Genomic DNA, 20,571 nt, shown 5'->3' with positions numbered 1-20,571 from the left:
CATAAATATACTACAATTTATTTATCCATTCTCCTACTGATGGGGGTGGTTTCCTTTTTTCTCCTGCTATTTCAAATATTGCTGCTATGAACAATGTCAGTATACCTCCTAGTATAAATAAACATCTGTAGATATCTTCATGTATATATCTCTACAAGTACAGGTATTTACAGATAGATATACTTATATCAATCTACTATCTATTTATCTCTCTATGTAAAAGTTCTCTAAAACAGTGGCTTTCAGATTTTTTACTTTAATCATAGAGAATTAACATCTTTATGACCCTGAATATATCTGTGAATATGGAAAAGATCTATTTATTTTGGTCTTCTCTAATGTCTCCTAATAGAAAAATTGTCTAAATTTTTCTCCATAAAGATCTTGTATACTTTTCATAAAATTTATTCTCAAGTACTCCATATTTTTTATTATAAATGGCAACTCTTAAAAAAATTAGGTTTTTCTAACCAATTTCTGATGACCTACAGACATGCAGTTAGGTTTTGTTAATGGATTTTATACCCAGCAACCTTGCTAAACTCACTTATTAATTCTAATAACTGACATATAAATGCTGGATTTTCTATGTGCATAGCCTTAACACCTGCAATAATGACAGTTTTGCTTTTTCCCTCCTTTCACTCTGTAGGTGAAAATAAGTATTTTCGTCTTATCTACAAATTCAAAGGGAAAACTTTCTATGTTTTATCATAACATATGAAGTTCGCTGCAGGTTTGGTTTTTCTGTTTTTGTTAAAAGATATCCCGTATCAGATAGAGAAAGTCCCCTTCTGTCATTACTTTGATCTGAGATTTGTTTTATTACAGATGCTTTTTTGGGTTTTATCAGGTGCCTTTTCTGAATCCACTGAGGTATCATGTAACTCTTCTCCTTTAATCCGTTTAAGTAATTCACCACATTATCAATTTTTAGTATGTGTTAAATCCCACTTGGTCCTGGAATAATCCACTTCCATTTCATGGAATTTATTCATTTCTTCTAAGTTTTCAAGTACATTAGAATAAAGTTATTCACAATATTCTCTTGATCATTCCAATTTCTGTAGCATTTACAGTTGTATCACCTTTTTCACCCTGAATCATTCACATTTTTTAAAATCATGAAGTAAATCTTTCAGTTATGTTAGGCTTTAGTGTATAGTCTGAACAGAGTTAGAATTTTTTTTACCTTTCTGTTCTGTTCTCTGGTCCTCCAGTTCTTTCTTAGGAGTTTTAGGTTTTATCAATTCTTTGTCCCAGGCGGCCAAAGCTTGTTTTTCCATTTGACGAATTTCTGCTTCTTCTGCATCTAAACGTCTCTTCCACTCTAGTAGCTCCTCTGCGTGTTGTCGCCGCTGCATTAGTTTTTGCTCCCGCTTTGTCAGAAACCTATGGTCACACCATGAAGAACAGTGAGAGGACAAATCTACAGGCAAAAATTACTTTGAGAGGTCTATTACTCATTACCTCATCAACAGGCTGTGTAAAAACAGGACATTCATAAAACTCCTCTGAAAAAAGTTTGAGATCATAGAAGCTTTGATAAGTGAACTTATTCAGAAAATGAGAGAACTTATGCTTTACTTATAATTAACTGTAAGATTAGCAAATTGAAAAATACTGGTAAATTCAGAAAAATGAAATCTTCAGACTGTCTGGTCAACCATGACTGATAATACTTATGTATTCATTCTTCATAAGTAATTCTTTCTTATAACAGAAGATATAAGGAATCTATTCTGAAGGCTCAGACCAGAAGACACACAAACTCAAAACAACAAAGTCAAAACAACAAAAAACAACCTCCAAAGCATCAAACAAGCAAGCAAACAAAAACATGTTCCTGTCCCTTTTTGACTTTTATTTTCAAATTCAATCTGGTTTTGCTTCAGGTATGGTGAGTTTGGTTCCCATTACCTAACAGATGCATAGTCACGTGATAATCTGTTTTTCATGGAAAGAACACTGAGCACCATTGTCAGATGCCTTATGTGTATAAACATAACCATTTATTTACTTGAGTAAAAGGATGCACCAAATGCCTCAAATTTTTCAATTTAACCCAATCTCTGAAATTAAATAGCCTGATATATCTTAGCTCCAAAGGGTTAGGAGATATTACTGATTAAGGGAAAGCTATTTGAGTAGCTAAAAAGCCACTGCTAAGCTCTCCTCAAATGCACACGCCCCAGCTAAATAAAAGGTGGGCTGCTCATTTTACAAGTGTTAAATCTGTAGTTGTAGCTAAGCAACAAAAATGCATTCACACATCCAACAAACACTTAATAAAAAGCACAAGAACTGTCACTCCACCTCTTACACAATCAGCATGTCAAATTAATGTGGGAACAGAAAGGTAAAATTTATGGGACATTTGACAAGAGGCCTCTAGGATGTTAGGGAAAAAAAAGAAATAAACAACAACGACAAAAAAACCAAAACAAACAAAAAGAACAGAGCATGCTCTATCAAAGAGTGCACTGAAAAAGGTGCAAAGTTACCTGACCAACTGGTTGTAGATATACAGCTGGAATTTGGGATGAAGGTTGGGAAAACAGACACTGAGAGAGGCCCAGTGATGAGACGTAAAGACAGAGAAGAAGTAGTGAACAGGAGAGCAGTGTCTACAAAATAAGGAGGAAGATTTTAAAACCAAGAGATCAAGAGGCAGAAAGAATGAGAAAGGGAAAGCACAAGAGCTAAGAGAAGAAATTTTCGTATGCTTCCTGAATAACATTATAAGCTACCCAGTTAAAGCAAGCGTTACACTTTGTGTGACGTATAAAACATGGTACTTTTATAGATCTTACCGATGATTTCTGAGTAAACTTGCCTTTCTTCTCAGATGTCACTTAACCATCATCTATATTTTCAGGTAAATTTATTTGTTTGTGAGTGAAGTAATGAGAAGTAGAGTGTGGAGCTAAGTAAGTTATGAGAAACTTTAACATACAGTACAACAATTATGGCCATGAACCTAGCACATCAACAATTCTATACACATAAGTAATTCTGGACAAGTAATTTTTATATCTGTACCTTGTCATATATTTTAAGCTTTAACTTAAATTAAATTTAAATTTAAATTAAAAAAGCACTACATTTGCCTTATTTAACCTTACCATCATAATCTAGCTTGAAAATAGTTATATAGTTTAAAATATCAATTTATAGTAAAAACACCTTGTTCACCTCAACAATATAAAACTTAACTGCTGACAGGGACTACTGGAGGCATCTTGCTTTATATTTAATAAAGGCCCTCTTAATTAATAATATGGAAATACAATACCCATTCGAAAATACAATACCCATTCTACAAAATATCAGGATGCATAATTAAGAATAGACTAAGCGACTTCCAATAAATACTGCCAGTGGTAAAATTTTTTAAAAATCACGCTGTGGACAGTTCAATCATAAGGTTAAAAGTAAGAAGAAAATTCCGCATGTTAAACTTACAAAAGTAAAAAAAAAAGAAAACCACTGGTTTCTCCCCTTTTTAAATAGTTAACAGATCACTGTATACAGTAAATGATAAATATGTCTAGTAATAGGTTTGGAAAGGTTAATTCTCTTTGACAGAGCATGCTCCTGTTCACATGCACACAACAGTAACTTGTAGATCAAGGCAACATTTTTTTGCCTTGGAAGGGCAAGGAATAATACCAGCAAGTCAGAAGTGAGAAAATCTAGGTATAAATCCAGCCACTCATTTGGATTTTTAAAAGTATGCAGAATCTTGACTACACATGTATCTTTAAGCAGACTACTTCAATGTCTGTTTCCCAATATACAACTTAATATTTCACCTCCTCTTCATTTACTTATAAACACACACACACACCCATATTCCTTCTCTCTCTCTCTCTTTTGTATCTGGATTGCCTTGATTTTCTGCGTTGATGTTCAAGGAAAAACAACTTGGCCAAATTCCAGTAAGACACTGCAATCTTCCTTGCCATTCTTTATGAATGTATAATAAACTTATTTTCATGCCAATTATCAAAATACTATGCAAAAACAAGTGTACTTGGAAAAAAGTCCAAAAAAATCTATTCATAACATTCAAATATCACCCACCCTCTTAAGCATACAACTGCTAAATGCATGCATGACCTAGTACAAAAAGTAGAATATTGGAACATGTGAAATAAACTGTAAAATAAATACATATTAAATTTTTTTTGCCTAGCCCAATATAGAGCATCATTTTCTCTATTGGAACAAGTATTGATCATTTACTTTTCATTTCTAAAGATTAGGCATATTCAAGAGCTCTAGGTTAGAAATGCACAACAAAAGAAATGGCTAAGAAAAAATGGAAAATAGTTTAAGAAATAGTGTAAAAAAAGGTTTAACTTAAAGTTGGGACTTCTTCCCAGAAACACGTTCCTTATTTAACATACGTACAGTCTGGAAATCAAGTGTCCTTTAAAGGCTGAATAAAACTGAGATAAAAGAAGCAGTAGTACTTCACACTAGAGTTAACAATCTTTCAAGATGCTGCACAAGTAAGAAATAAAATTTGTGAATGATGGAGACATAAATGCCTACTAATAGCATGGATAGCTGTCAAGGCATTCCCCAATAAGGCCTCTGATGGTAACAGAACACTGGACTTGGATTAGATATATAACAGATTTAATCTAGTGTGGCAATCACTACGGTCCTATAATGTTTAAGCTTAAGAAATTCAAAAGCAATTAATTCACTTTTAAAGTCACACTCTAAACTAGCTGTGCAGCTATTCCTTCAACTCTCGTTATCAGCCACCAGAGCACTTTTCCAGTTTCAATAAATACTATTTAGAAGGGTCATTTTTTACTGAGGTAACTTTAAGTCATCAATGTAGTTTAAAAAAAAAAAAAACTACAAGGTTAGAAGCAGATATGCTAACTCAGTTTTGACTTTAGCTGGCTGAAGTCCAGAGGGCAGGGTTCTAGTTTTAGCTCTGTCATTATGCTACATGTGGTGACCTGGGACAAGACACCATCTCTGTGGGCCTCAATTTCTTTCTGTAAGACCAAGGCACTATACTAGATGACTTCTCTAAGAACTCTCTAGTTCCAACAGTGTATAATTCTTTCTTTCTGCATTTAAGTACCTCCTCACAATTTTTAAAATACACACGTCAACACACTGCCAGACCACGTGACATAAATGAGAACTCTTTTTTCCCACAGAGCTAACATAATTGCTAAATATGCTATAATTTGAAAAAGCAAAATTATGATCTAAATTTTAAGTAAGCCTTCCAGGTCTAAAAATCATTTGATTCTGAAAGGCAGTAAACAAAACAAACAAAAACCTACTACCTTAAATTATTTTAAAATTCTTTTCAATCTAAACAGTTCTTTAATTCTATACTGTTATAGGTAAAAATAAAACATAGCACTTTTAATTTTCAAATGGATCAATTCTTTCAAGTTCTTAAACATTTTTAATGATGCTCCAAAAGGAAGATAAATGAAGATATGGACAGTACTGACCTAAAGGAAAATGTGATCTATTTTTTCCTACAGCAAAATCTACTTTATTACTTTACACTAATAATTTGCATATAATTAAGTAAACAAAATAATACAGGTACATTATCCCTAATCTAGGAAGTAAAGAAAATAAAAAGACATTATCAGACAAGCAGGATGTATTCATCTACTACACTTAGTCTAGAACATTCTCTAAGAAAATTATATTTCTACCTTAAGATAATGATCTTAATATGTTATTTAAAATCCTAATAAAAAATGTCTTCTTTAATGGAACAGTAAAAGCTTTCACTTGCAAATCCTTAACTTTCTTTTTTTTTAAATATATTTTTATTGAAGTATAGTCAGTTTACAACGTTGTGTCAATTTCTGGTGTACAGCACAATGCTTCAGTCATATAGGAAGATACAAAATTCGTTTTCATATTCTTTTTAACCATAAGTTACTACAAGGTATTGACTATAGTTCCCTGTGCCATACAGTATAAACTTGTTGTTTATCTATTTTATATACAGTAGTTAGTATCTGTAAATTGCAACCTTAACTTTCAAATCCTTAACTTTTAAAAATGAGCAGAGTAATGGTGAATATTTCAATGCTGATCAGATAATATCATAAATATTTTTAGATAGAGCTATGACACACAGCATTTATCTGTTTAACTTTTTTAGTATTTGAAACCAAATAAGTTAACTTGCTCCTTTAACAATTTCTAAGCTAACTGGAAATATTTTTAAGTATTTAAAATATTTTTAAAAATGTTTCAGAAGTTTTGTGACTATAAGCTTTATTTTTCCATGTTCCTTGGTCTGTAATGATCAAACCAAAAAATAACTGTTATGTTTGCAGGGTGTTTTTTTGATTCTTCTTATGCTATACTTTCTAATTCAAAAGTATTTTTAACTCTGAACCCTCATTCATGAAAATTTCTTTGATATAATCTTTTCAGTAAAAATTTCTTCCTCTTCTGAACCTCTTAAGCAACTGATTATACTTCTCTAAAGAAGTCTGATATTTGTTCCTTTTTCCACCTAGATTTTTAAGATTTTCAAGGGCAAGGTTTATGTCTCCTCAGAGCCCTCGAAAATTAGCATATTCACACATTTCCCAATAAATAATTGCTGAAAGAGTAGTATGTAATTAATAAATAATATGGAAGAACAAGTGCTAGTAACAAATGAAAGAAAAAATGCACTGTGTCCTATTTTAAGACTAAAGAGGAAGGTAACACCATCCTTCCAGTGTTTCATTTGCTCAGTAAATAATTTTTATAAAACAGAATGCAATTTCAGTTAAACAATGAAGTGCCAGTATACAACCCTGTACCTATAGTAAGGTTTGACTTACAATTGCTTAACTGTTCAGAAACTAATTCAATCATAGGTTGCTGTCACATATAAATACAGAGCATTATTAAATTTGGTGTTGGGTGGTACACTGCCAAGGATATCAAAATACAACTTAAGTTCAATCTCTTGTTCAAACGGCTAACTTAAAATAGCAGTCAACAAAAATTTTAATGGACTTCTCTTCCATGTTTAAAGAAGGTAGGGAATAGTCCACAAGCAGCTACTTCATAAGCGTATTTAATTAAATGCATGCCCAAAAGAGTAAACTCTCTTGTAAATGTCATTTGTATGGTCAAAGCTGACATACAACTAAGCTATATCTAAGTAGGAGTAGCTGTATTTAAAGAGCCTTTAAAAAGTAATAGAAATGTTTTAGAATAGTGGACTGCCAAATCATTCAATATCTCAGGAGAATTTCATACTTTCTGGTTTCATTTGAGCAATCCAGACCCACTCACAAAGTTAAAATTTCACTCTTCTATTTGAATAAGACTGAGAGCTGTCAGGGAGTCACAGGATGAGATATCAAGATGTATCATTAAATTGCTCCTCCAAGTGAGTAGACATGTCTTCAGATTTCAGAGAAGGTAAAAATTTCACACTTAGTCATAACTTTAAATAAAGGAGAAAACACTGTCATGGGTATATGCAAATACTACATTGGTTTTTTAAAATAAGAAACCTAGCTGTATTTAAAATCAAGAAAATCTGTTTTAAAAATAAGATCTGCAGTTAACTGACTTCTAGGTTGGTTTAATAACTCTGCTAAAGTGCAACTGAATCCGTAAAATACACTGTACCCATCTAGTCTAATCAAATACATTAAAAACATTACTTGTTGCTACTACTTTCAGTGTAAACAGGAGATATTTATAAAAATGAATTACTTTTCGTCCATGCGGCTTCTCATTTTCTTCAGTTTCTGCATAATGCTGCTAGTTTCACTGCTGGAGATTGAAATGGGGGAAGGACTGCGGGTCTCCAAGTCAGTCGGACCAGGACTAGTTGTTGCCTTATTATCCTTTGTATCATCATCACTATGAGAGTCCTGTAAACAGAAAGGGGTAAAGTGTTATAATTTGGTGGAATTTAAGATCTCAAAGTGATTTGAACGTTGTCATTTCAAAATTTAGTTTATCTTCAAAACAATATTTGTAAAATAGCTGAAATTAAGGACAAAATTATATCACACATTTAAAAATGGCTAATACATAAATTTTATGTTTATATATATTTTATATATTATCTAATATAAATCACAAAGTATAATAATTTTTTAAAAGATGTTAAAAAAATTCAAAAACCTTCTGCTACCAGTAACCTAGTAACTGAAGTCCTCTCTAATTACTTAAAACTGAACCATTCAAAAGGAATATAAAATGACAGACGCTATCACTACATAAAATATACATGGACAGGCACAAAGAATGAAGGGAACACAAAACTCATTTTAGTCATACTGAGGGATGGACTTTTTTTTCTTTAAATATTTCTTATGGAAAACAATTATTTCCACAAATTATAAAGTTTATAATGAAAACATTTACGAACCACTGGCTTAATCAATACATTGTTTCTGATGAACAACAACAAAACTTTAATTGCTTAGTAAGCCTGTTCCACAAACAGTTGTTTATTCTCATAACTTTTTAGGAAGATGAACAACACAAACAAAGCACAGTCCTTCTTTCCTTTCTACTTCCTGAATGATTCAGTCCTCAAGTCATTAGATGGAACAGAACTAGGTGAGTGTCCACGAAGAGGGGGGAGGGAAACAAGGCAGGCAGGAGCGGGGTACCCAACTGGAGCGGGATGAGGAGAGCATCTAATGCAGGAAAGCGGCCTGTGTGGAGTGAAGAGTCCAGGCTGGGTGATGAGGATGTGCACATGGGAGTGGTCCTACATGCAAGCCGTAAGCCCTAACAGTGAGGTGGCCTTCCCACAGAGAGCAGAGTAAGTTACCCAAACAGGGTAAGGAGGGCATGGGGGGGTGTGGTGAAGAGCTTGACTGGGGAGTCAAAGAGCCCACGTGGGATGAGAGGGTCATTCACATGAAGAAGAGGGGGCAGCGGTTATGGGAGATGGGCCAGTCAGGAGAAATGACCAAATCATTAACATTATTAAGAGAAATGTGAATCAGTTATCAGTCAGAGAAGGAAATTCCAAATGAGAGATAAACTAGAATGAACTTTGTGGTGCTGTATTGAAATTGGAAGGATCAGTATGAACTCCTGATTTATCAGTATGAACTCATGATATATGCACACTTTATATGTGGGTGTGTGTGTACATATATATATAGGAAAAAAATGCACGGGTAAAATGTACATACATGTATTTATATAGTCCCTAGATTTGTTGCTTAGGAGGAACAAAACCTGAATAGCAATAAGCCTGCCTAGCACCAGAGCTTGGTTCCTAATAAATATTCTCCTTGAAGAAATGGCTGAATCCAAGGCTGAGGTAAAAGATGACCCCGAAACATCTTGTTCCAGAAAACAAGGAAGTGCTCAAAGATTGATGGGTACATGTCAAAAGGACACAGAAACCTGCTCAAAGAGGCCTCCGTGGCCCAATTTGGGACAAAGTGAGCAACAAAACAATGATAGTAACAGATTATAATGCTGAGCAAAATAGGAATGAATCTGTGAGACCCTAATGATATAAACAAAGAATAAATTTAAGTTTGATTAAGAACAGAAATTTATGTAGTCTTAAAATACCTTCTTGCAAAGTACTTATTAATTACAAAGGGAAAGAGCAACTTTACAGTGAAGTATAAGATGCCACCTTAATCAAGTAATTAAGCCATCATCAGTAACAAGACAAATCAAAATCAGGCGCCACTGATCCATTGCCAAGAGAAGAACACAGCATCACTTGTGTGATATTCCTGCCAAAGATGCACAACCTGAACCTAATTATGAGGAAACATCAGACAACCCAAGTCGAGGACCATCCCATAACAAAATAACTGGCATGTAATCTTCCAAAGTGTCAAGGTCATGAAAGTCAAGGAATTTTTCCAGACGGAAAGAGATATGAAAACTAATTGCCACATATGCTTCTGAACTTAACTTCTGATATAAAGAACACTATTTTGACAACTGGAGAAATTTGAATGATACCTGCAGATTAAATGGTAGTAATGTATCAATATTAATTTGTTGGCAGCATACTCAATGCAGGAAAACAGTTATTTGTACTGTGTTTGAAATTTTCTATAAATTTGAGACTGTTTAAAAATTTAAAGTGTATTTTAAAAATCAAAACAGTGAATATTAGAGATTTATTTAACTATACTGCTATACAGTCTGGGTTTTCCAACAGTAGATTGACACTTTATAGTAATTCAGAGTAGGTCCAAATTTTGTTCTTGTCTGAGTATTTCCTTTGAATCTTGTATCATTATATTAGACATGAGACAGCTGAGATACATATCATATAAAGAGCAAAAATAGTCTCTTCTGTTAATTGTTAGAATACATTTTTATTGATAAGCAAAAGCAAGGCTCTCTGTTTAACTGTGTTAATAAATGGAAAACACTTTTAAACTAATATATGAGCTATGTTTCTTTCAAAACTTGAATATTCCATGGGGAAAAAAACTAAAAACTCTCACTTTACATAAAGGCACATACATAGAACTTTATCTTAGTACAGTATTGTATCATAGTGCTAGAATGAACATACTCATATTGGAAGATGAGGTCGGGTTAGGTATCAATTAGCAAGCAACATGAGGCAGAAAATAAAACTAATAATAATCTCATGTAATTTACCAATTTATTCTCCCCTGCAGACTTCAACTTCTCCTGCAGTTTTATGGTGGTCTGCCGGATCCTTTCTATCTCCTCCTGCTGTTTCAGAATCAGCTGTCTTTCCTTCCGAGCTGCCTTATTGGCTTCTTGAAGACGTTTAATTTCTGCCTAAAGTTTAAAGAGTTAGGAGAAGGACTGAAATTTGGAGACAAGTCCAAAGTAATATTTTAAAAAGAAAATCCAATCATCATATGTATCAAAAATACATGCAGTCTTAGAAGATAAAAGTAGTAACACTAAGAAATTTTTAAGCAGTGAAGAAGGAAAACAGTCACATAACTCCATCACTCTAAAATAATTCAACATGATCCCTTAATTTAAATAACTATAATTATAACAGACTAATAATTTCATATCCCCTTTTAAACTTAACATACACTTCATATTTTTCCATAGTGCCATTCAGTCTGCATTATCAAGTAAACTAATTAATGTAACCAGTATTTTATTGCTAAACTCTATCCCCCAAAAATGCTTTAATGCCTATAATTGTTTCATATTATGGATTAGTTCCTTAGGAGAGATTCCAAAAAGTAAGAAAAATAAGTCAAAGGGAATGAATTATTTCATGGTCCTTAAAATAATTTTTTAAACTGCTTTCAAAAAAGAATTGCCTCCATATAAAATGCCACCAGAAATATTTAAGACTACATTGCACCAAATTCTCTCCACTCAGGATTTTATTTTGTTGCTAATTAAGTGGGCAAAAGATGAAACAGTTCACTGTTAACAATTGTAAAATTTAAGAAGGACTATCCTTTGTTTCCACAAATTTATTGTAATCTGTTTCCTTGCCAATAAAATAAGCATAATAAAGATATTAATAACTTGTTACTATAATTTCTTTTTATCATGTTTTGAAGATTTTTGAAACTATCTGAAAATGCAGAAAAGTGCATAATAAACATCTAATTTCCAAATCCCAAATTAACAACTGTTAATAGTCTGTCATATTTTCTCCTAGTCTTCAATTTCATAAAGAAATAAAAACATTACATATAAAACCAGTCTGCAGTCCCCTGTTCCAACTCCTTAGAAGTAACCACTATCATGGTACATATCCTTCTAGCACATTCTTTTAAAATTCTTCTACAATCATTTGTACTTAGCAGCAAAAATGTATGTACACTGTTTGGTCTGCATTTTTTAAAATATTTTATAAATAATATCATAATACACATTTGCAATCTTCCTTTATTTACTAAACGTTGTTTTTATACATCTCCATGTTATTTATACCTAAATGTTGCATAACATTACACTGGAGATTTATATATTTCCTTTATCTATTACCTCTATGGCTAGATAAAACTGCTGTCTACTATTACAAACAATGCTATCATCAACAGCCTTACACTCTTCTCCTTTGGCACATATGTGAATTCCTCTCAAGCACCAGTTCTCAAAGTGTGGCCCATGGATGTTTAAGGGCTCCTGAGACCCTTTCAGAAGACTCTCGGGGTCAAACTATCTTCATAATACTAAGACATTATTTGCTCTTTTTCACGCTCATTCTTTCATGTGTATACAATGGCACTGTTTGCATTTTTAAGAAAATAACTATATTTTCCCAAACAAACAAAATTAGTGAAAAGAGCAGCATTTGAATGTTTGCAGATCTCTTTGTCTGGCTTGATTTTTGTTTGTTTGTTTGTTTAATTGAAGTATAGTTGATTTACAATCCTGTGTTAGTTTCAGGCATATAGCAAAGTGATTCAGTTATATATTTATATTTTTTCAGATTATTTACCATTATAGGTTACTACAAGATATTGAATACAGTTCCCTTTGCTATAGAGTAAATACTTGTTGTTTATGTATTTTATGTATAGTAGTAGTTTGTATCTGTTAATCCCATACTTCTAATTTATCCCTGCCTCTCCCTCGCTTGATTTTTTTAACACCATGTATTGGTCATTTGGCAAATGTTTAGTTCACTGAGTTATGCAGATCTTCTAAATGTTGACATATTTCACTATACAATACCAAAAAATCACATTCATTAATATCACTGTGATCTCAAAAGAAAAATTATTTAGTATTAGGTGGTAGACAGAAATTTTTCAAAATTCTGACATTTGCTTGAAAGTTTGAATTTTATCACTGACAACAAACACTGTCAATTGCCCTCTTTAAAGTAATAAGCACACTTTGTTCATTTTTGAGAAAATGTTGAATACCCTACTCTGAATAAGCACAGTTTGTCTCTGAATAACTCTGAAGTAAAAATGGTATTTCACAAGAAAACGTGGCTAGTTCAGTTTGCAATTCAAACAAGGGCACAAATGCTCTCCCCTGAGCTCATCACCATTCTCTGGTACCTAGCAGAAGTGCTTCATTGTGGGCTTCCCATTCCCATCACACAGAATATGCAAACAAGTACTCAAAGGTCAACACAATAAAATTAACCATTTTTACTACTTAATCAGGACATTCGTTAGTGAAACTAGCTTTTTTTTAGCTGGAGGAGCGTGGCAGTGATGACTATTAATAGTTTGGTGCCACTGCCTTGATCTGTGCTAAGGCACCAGCAATTTTACCCACCATTGTTTCTGCACGATTTAATACAAATGTCAACATATAAAAAGGGCAAATTCACAACTCACTATCATTAGGAAAATAGTTTTGATCTCCCTGACCCATGGAAGGGTCTCAGGGACGCCCAGAGCTCTACAGAACACATTTTGAAAACTGCTACCAGCTTAGGCTTGAGTTTCAAAACAAATTAATGTATAATTTACCCAATCCAAGCCTAGAAGAAAAGACTTTTAAAGAGGATTCTTTAGAAGAGGTTTGCATCTCTCGTAATAAGCCATATGATTGTACAAGCAAATTGTTCACCTTAAAATAGTTAATAGTGTATTCAATTTAAAATGGTTATTTTGTTATGTGAATTTCACCTCAAAAAAAAAAAAAGAATAGGGAAAACATGGGAGTTTTTTGGACACAGTTGTGCAAAGATATGTGGCCAAATTGCTTATAGCTATCTCACTACCTGTCAAAATAGTTCCTATTGATACAACTGCGGTATCTTAGTATATATTTTTGTCCTCAAACTCTGCTGCTTTTATTTCTGTAGGGCGACTTTCTAGGGGTAGCCAGTGGATCAAAGAGTGTTTTTTACATATTTACTTAAAAAACATTCTGAAGTACTATAAATATAGTTTGCAGAAAAATTAGTCACTCAAATCCTCACCACTAGGATTGAACAGTTTGCCATATTTATTTCAAATGTTTCAAAATTAAATCATTACAAATGAAGCTAAATCCTGCCCCAATCTCTTCTTCCATTTCCTCCCCTGATGTATATATCATTCCTACATGTCTGTCTGATTTTGATGCATGAGTGATTCCATGGAACATGTATTACTAATTGGTGACTTAAAAATCTACAAGAATGGTATCATATGCTGCGTATTCTTTTGTATCATGCTTATCTGTAAAAACTAGTAGTATGAATTCTGATAAGTGAATATCTACTGATGCACTGTTCAATATGGTAGTCAAAAGCTACATTTAGCTATTTGAAATTAAGATTAATTAAATTAAATGTAATTAAAAATTTCAGTTTCTCAGCTGCACTAGCCACACTTTAAGTACTCAAAAGCTACATGTGGCTAGAAGCTACTGAATTGGAGAGCAGAGATACAGAACATTACCATTATTGGACAGTTCTGATGTTCAATGTATTCATTTTCCTGCAGTGGTACATTTTCTTGCAGAAATGTGCTTTGTTTCCTCTATTCTCCTACTAAAGAATTTAAGTTGTTTCTCCTTTCTCCTGCACAGTGTGAAAGGTTCTCTGGGATATATACCAAGACAAAGAACTGCTGAGTCACAGATTACATGTATCTTCAGCTTAACAAAATAAAGTCAAACTGCTCTGAAAGTGGTCACACCAGTTAACACTCCCACCAGTTAACAGAGAACCAAAGTAACAAAACTGGAGACCTAAGACTTAAAACATAAGACTTAAGGCTTCAAACTCAGTCTCCTCCTCAGAGTATTTGCCAATTCTGAAGCAGCATAGACAAAAAGGCTAAGGAGCTAAGCCTGAAACCTCTTGATGGGACAGCAGAAATCCCCAGTCTCCTGTGCTGGTAATAAAAAGGTTTACCTGGCTTTCATTGGAAATCCCTGCAGGGTCACAACCTAGGGTCAATGCAAAACAGAAGTAGACTGAGCCTTACCAACTCTACAAACCAACGCTAACCTAACTCAGCCCTTAAGTGGAATAAAGTGAACAGCTGACCACTTTAACTGCTTAGCAGAGAAAAGGATAAAGGATAAATCTTCCTTAGGGGAAGATAACATTATCTGGATCCTTTGCAGTTGTTTATACACAGTGTCTAGCATTCAATAAAAAAAATTACTAGGCATGCAAAGAAAAAGGGTCATATGATAATAAAAAATAAAAACAGACAATAGTAGCAGATACACAGATGTCCAAATGATGGAGTCAGCAGATAAGGAAGTTAAAATAACTATGAATAATGTGTTCAAAAATAAATAAATAAATAACAGGAAAAGACAGAAAAATAGATGAAAAGACAGAGAATTTCAAGAGGAATTAAAATTTATTAAAAAGAACAAAATAGATACTATAGAAGTAAAGATAAATCAAATTAAGAACTCATTAGAGACACAACATTGTAAAATGACTATAACTCAATAAAAAAAAAGTTAAAAAAAAAAAAAAGAACTCATTAGATAGATTTAGCAGTATACATCACAGTGTAGAAGACATAATTAATGAACTCCAAGACAGGTCAATAAAAACTTCCCATGTGAAGGAAGCACAGTGGGTTTTTTTTTTAAATTATTGTTTTAAAGAATGATATAAAAACAAAACAGGGGGGAGGGTATAGTTCAGTGGTAGAGTGCGTGCCTAACATGCACAAGGTCCTGGGTTCAATTTCCGGTACCTCCATTAAAAATAAATAAATAAAAACCTAATTACCTCCCCCAAAACAAAACAGAGCAGAACAGAGATGTGGTAAATGGTCCAAAGGTCTAACATTTGTCTACTTGGAGCCACTGAAGGAAAAGAATGAAAGAATAAGGCAAAAGCAACGCCTGAAGACATAATTTTCAAAAACTGGTGAAATACAACAAACAACAGACTCAAGTAGCTCCAAACTAAACAGTATCACACCTAGGCACATCACAGTGAACCTCGTTTAATCCTCACAACCACCATGTGAAGCATAATCTCACTCCTACAGATGAGGAAATTAAGTCTCTCAGAGTTACTTAAACTTGACCATAATTACACAGTTGCAACTGACAAAGCTGGAATTTAAATAATAACTAATAACTAACATTCATTTATTGAGCACTTATCATTATGCCAAGGTCTGTTTTAAGTTTAGTACATATATTAACTCATTATTCCTCTCAACAACCTTACAAAGTATGTCATCATTATTATGCTCAGTTTATAAATAAGGAAACTGAGGCACAGAGAAGTTAAGTAACTTTTAAGATTATAAAACTAATAACTGGTAGATTTGAGATTTTAACCTAGGCAATCTGACTCTAGAATCTGAATTCTTTTTTTTTTTTTGTATACATATTTTTATTGAAGAAAGTCAGTTTACAATGTTGTATCAATTTCTGGTGTATAGCTAAAGCCTGCATTCTTAACCACTACACCATGCTGCCTCTCCACAATTCAAATCCCAGGTCTTTCTGAGTTCACTAAGCCTAAATATTAGTCCATTTGTGATTAATATGTCTTAAAAATCTATTTGGGGAAACAATGACTAAAAAATTAATCCAAATAGACTCATAAATACCTTAATTTTTAAAATATGCATTTCAAAACACAATTTTATTTTACATACTAAATAAAGGCAGAAGTTTGCCTCTATATTGTATTACGATAGCAGTGAAGCACAATCCTAATTTAGGAGAAATATGGTAGACTACTAAGCAACTCCTGTAATTACAGTAGTAGGCAGAAAGAGTGGTAAATATTAACTAAATCTCATTTACGGTGATAATATGAAAAAGAGCTTAGACAAAATAATAGATTCCACAATCTAAGTTGTCACTTCTCTTAAAGGAGTGTTTTTCCTAACATACCTTTTCTTGCTGCAACCTTAAGAGCAAACCACGCTGTTTCTTCCGGAGTGGGGGCATTTTATCATCTTCTCCTTTATCTCGTAGATGTCTGCAATTATTTCCCATTGAGACAAAGATTACATTAAATTTCTATTTTAATGTCAAGAACTCTCAACCACTAAAAAGTGTCTTAACCAGTTTAACATTTTCAAATGTGGAAAACAGTTGATGTACGCAGTAATTCCTACCCCAACAAATATTTCACTGTGTACATAATGTATGCAAGCCCTAGATATGTTCTTTAAAGATAAAATAGGTTTGAGAAATTCACAATGTAGTAAAGGAAGTAAGTATAATATAACAATATAAGAGTCAGTTACGTGATAAAAGAGAAATGCAAAGGAAATGTTATATGAGTAGGTCTTGAAAGCAACATGACTCAAGGACGGCTGCTCTATTTCTAACTTCAGAAACTGAGCTGATCAAATCAAATTAAATGAGGAAACAAAAACATCTTTAAAAACAAAGCATTTCCTTTTCATGAAAGGAGAAACTGAACAGTCAGAACTATGCTCACTGAAAGAACTTACTTTTTCTGATGCTCTAACCAGGCTAATTCAGCTTTCGTTTTCTCCTTCAAGGCCTTTTCCCGGAGACGCAGGAGTGAGGACTGGTGCGCTGCCCTCATCTCCTCTTCTTTCATATACTGACGAACCATCTCCATAGTAAATTTAGAAAAGCTGTCTTGTCCTCCTGAAAATGGCATGCTTAGCTCCTAAAGCAGAGAGTTTATGTCATGTTTATCACCATCCAAATCTTTTGGAACTTAATTAACTTCATTAGAAGAGGTATGTATGCACTTATAAAAATAAATTATGTATGTAAAAAGGCTGCCAACCATGAAAGAGAGCAGTCTTCAAAAATAGCCACATGAAAGGTAGTAACATTCATCTGCTAATTTATTCACCCAATAAAATTTAAAAAAACGACTACTGTAAGCCAGGTACTGTCCCAGGGATGTAAAGCTGGGTAAGAATTTGTTCCTGTTTTCCAAAAGGCTTGCAATTTAATAAGAAGAATGATACAAATGCAATTTTTAATTACTTTTTTATTTTGGGGGGGGGTAATTATATTTACTTATCCATTAATTTTTAGAGGAGGTACTGGAGATTGAATCCAGGACCTTGTGTATGCTAAGTATGCACTCTACCACTGACCTATACTCTCTCCCCCAAATGCAATTTTTTAAACAAAATAAGGTGTTCTAAGAATGAAGTGAGTGAAAAAGCTGGACATAACTTTGGCTCAGTTCCTCAGAGGCCCTATATATCATTTCAAGGAATAAGTTTGTATTTTACTTTATAAAGAAAGCAAAACCATTTTCTATACCAAAAATGTAACATAAAATTGGTATCTTAGGAAAATCATTCTAGTAGCTGACAACTGAGTTCAAGTACAAAATGATCCCTCATACCTTTGAGAGAACACATCCACAACTATTTATGAAGTATCTCCACAGGTAAACTGAAACACACCTTGGCAGAGGACAGTGCAGTCTTTTCTGGGGAAGTTTCTTCATCAGAGTCATCATGATGGCCTCTTTTCTTTTCCATGTTAAATCTACGATGACTCTCAGAAGGTAGTAAAGATCGAAATGATTTTTCTTCTATTTCATCTTCTGTCATGGATTCGTCAAATTTTAGGGAATATTCTGTTGCAACAGAAGTTGAATCTAAAAGAATATGGAGCAAGTAGATTTTATCATTATAACAGTTCTCAGTAGATATTCAATTAGTAGCCCTTGCTGAATCTTTATGGAACAACCCAACAGATTCACAGAACTGATCACTAGTAATAGGCACGGAATAATAAGCAAAATTCACTCACCTTACAAACAAGAAACAGAAAAAAAATCTAAAAATACTAGTATAAAAAATATGCCAAAAGTGTAATGTACTTCATATATAAAGAGCTCTTACAAATCAATCAGAAAACCACTAATACCCCATAGAAAAATGATCATGATCAGATGCTTCACAAAGGAAATACAAATGCCCAAAATAAAGTTTAAAAAAAATTAACATTACTAGTAGTCAAAGAAATGTAAATTAAAACATTTTTAGAAACTCATCAATCCTATGCTTAATTAAAAAATGACAGCTCTTTTAGGTTGGTTCCTGTGTATCTTTGACATGCCCCATCCCCCGCCCCAATCTTTTTGTTTATTGAACATCCTTACTTTCTGGTACAAGATACTCCAGGTTCACTTTGTATTTTCCCTGCACAGTCCTAGAATCAGTTATCTCTCCAAAAAGCTCTGATTACTTTTACTGGAGAACACTTGGAAGTTTCAGTCTGGATACTGGTTGTCCTTGTAAGCACTGAGGTATTGTTGCTTCTTCACTCTATCAGTGGCCAGAGCTAAGTAATATATGCAGGTATTCTAATATCATGTACACACACACACATTGTTTCTGTATTCATCCATCCAACCAAATATGGATTCATACTGGTATTTCTGTTGTTTCTGACTCTAATCTAGTACCACAGGGTTCATTCTAGTCTTCTTTTCTCATGTATTACAAACTTTCATCTTCAACGCAGAAACCTAGCTCCCACTATCCAACATCCATTTACTTGTTTGTTCAACACCAATATATATGTAAAGAATTGTTCATCCATCCGTGAAAAACAAATTTACCAACTAGAATACAGTGTTTATACTGTTCTTTTTGTACTTAGGTTTATAGTTTCTACTGAAAAATACCATTTTCCAAAATTATTCGGGTCAGCTCCTTTTCCCTCCACACCCCCTTCAGTATGGTTATGCCATTCATCTGTACTACAGTTAGGTCCATTTGTCACAGGCTGCATCCTGGGACCTCTCCACTTCCAACACAATTAAATCTTACTCTTTGTGATGTACAGCTTTAGGGTTGTGACAAATGCACAGCATCAGACAGTACATTCAGAACCATACAGAACATACAATATCTTACTTACATAACAGCTGCTTCACACTAAAAGTTCTCCTGTACATCCACTTTGTAGTCAACCACTTTGTCTTCTACCTGACACCTGGGAACCATTGATTTGTTTTCCATCCCTATAGGTTTGCCTTTTCCAGAATGTCATATAAATGGAATTATACAATATGTATGATTTAGTGGGCTTTGGGGGCTTATTTCCTTCAATTAGTAAAATATGCTTAAAATTCATCCATGCTGTTGCATGAATCAATATAGACTGTTCCTTCCGTTGTTAACAGTAGTCTATTGTATAAATTTACCAGTCTGTTTATCCATTCCCCTCATAAGACATCTTGATTGCTTCCAGTTTTTAGCAATTATGAATAATGGCTCCACAAACAATAGTGTATAGATGTTCGTGTTGACTTCAGTTTTCAAATCACTTGGGTAAATACCTAGACATGTGATAGCTGGGTCATTATAAAATACTGTGAAAATGTCTTCCAAAGGACTCGTGCAATGCACTCTCATCAGCATTCTTGTTGCTCTGTATCCTTGCCACTAATTCGTTGTCATTTTAGATTTTAGCCATTCCAACAGGCAAGTTATAGTACCTCATTGAGATTTTAACTTTCATTTCTCTAATAGTATATGATATTGAAGACCCTTCCCATGTCTATTTGCCATTTGTATATTTTCTTCAATGAAGTGTCTGTTCAGATCTTCCGCATATTTTTTAACTGAGTGTTGATTTTCTTGTTGAGTTTTAAAAACACTCTGGATATGTCTTTTATCTGATATGTGATTTACAAATATTTTCTAACAGTCTGTGACTTTTTATTCTCTTAATGATGTCTTTCACAGAGTAGAA

General features: G+C 33.4%; 1 protein-coding gene across 6 annotated transcripts in view; it reads right to left on the bottom strand.

The window, feature by feature from the left end:
* Nucleotides 1-20,571, bottom strand: part of CEP350 (centrosomal protein 350) — a 122,689-nt gene that overhangs the window by 29,695 nt on the left and 72,423 nt on the right. For 4 of the 6 annotated variants that reach the window (XM_074349885.1, XM_074349887.1, XM_074349888.1 and 1 more), the window contains 7 exons: nt 18,267-18,463; nt 17,322-17,506; nt 16,753-16,840; nt 10,627-10,773; nt 7,732-7,892; nt 2,505-2,627; nt 1,193-1,392 (listed from right to left, as the gene is read on the bottom strand). In XM_074349885.1, coding sequence (XP_074205986.1) covers nt 1,193-1,392; nt 2,505-2,627; nt 7,732-7,892; nt 10,627-10,773; nt 16,753-16,840; nt 17,322-17,506; nt 18,267-18,463 — 1,101 coding nt within the window. The remainder of the gene's footprint in view (nt 1-1,192; nt 1,393-2,504; nt 2,628-7,731; nt 7,893-10,626; nt 10,774-16,752; nt 16,841-17,321; nt 17,507-18,266; nt 18,464-20,571) is intronic. The other 2 variants (XM_074349889.1, XM_074349891.1) reach the window with 1 other exon arrangement.

Source organism: Camelus bactrianus, chromosome 21 (assembly GCF_048773025.1).
Source record: "Camelus bactrianus isolate YW-2024 breed Bactrian camel chromosome 21, ASM4877302v1, whole genome shotgun sequence".
Classification (NCBI taxonomy): Eukaryota; Metazoa; Chordata; class Mammalia; order Artiodactyla; family Camelidae; genus Camelus; species Camelus bactrianus.
This window is presented reverse-complemented; position numbering and strand designations above follow the sequence as displayed.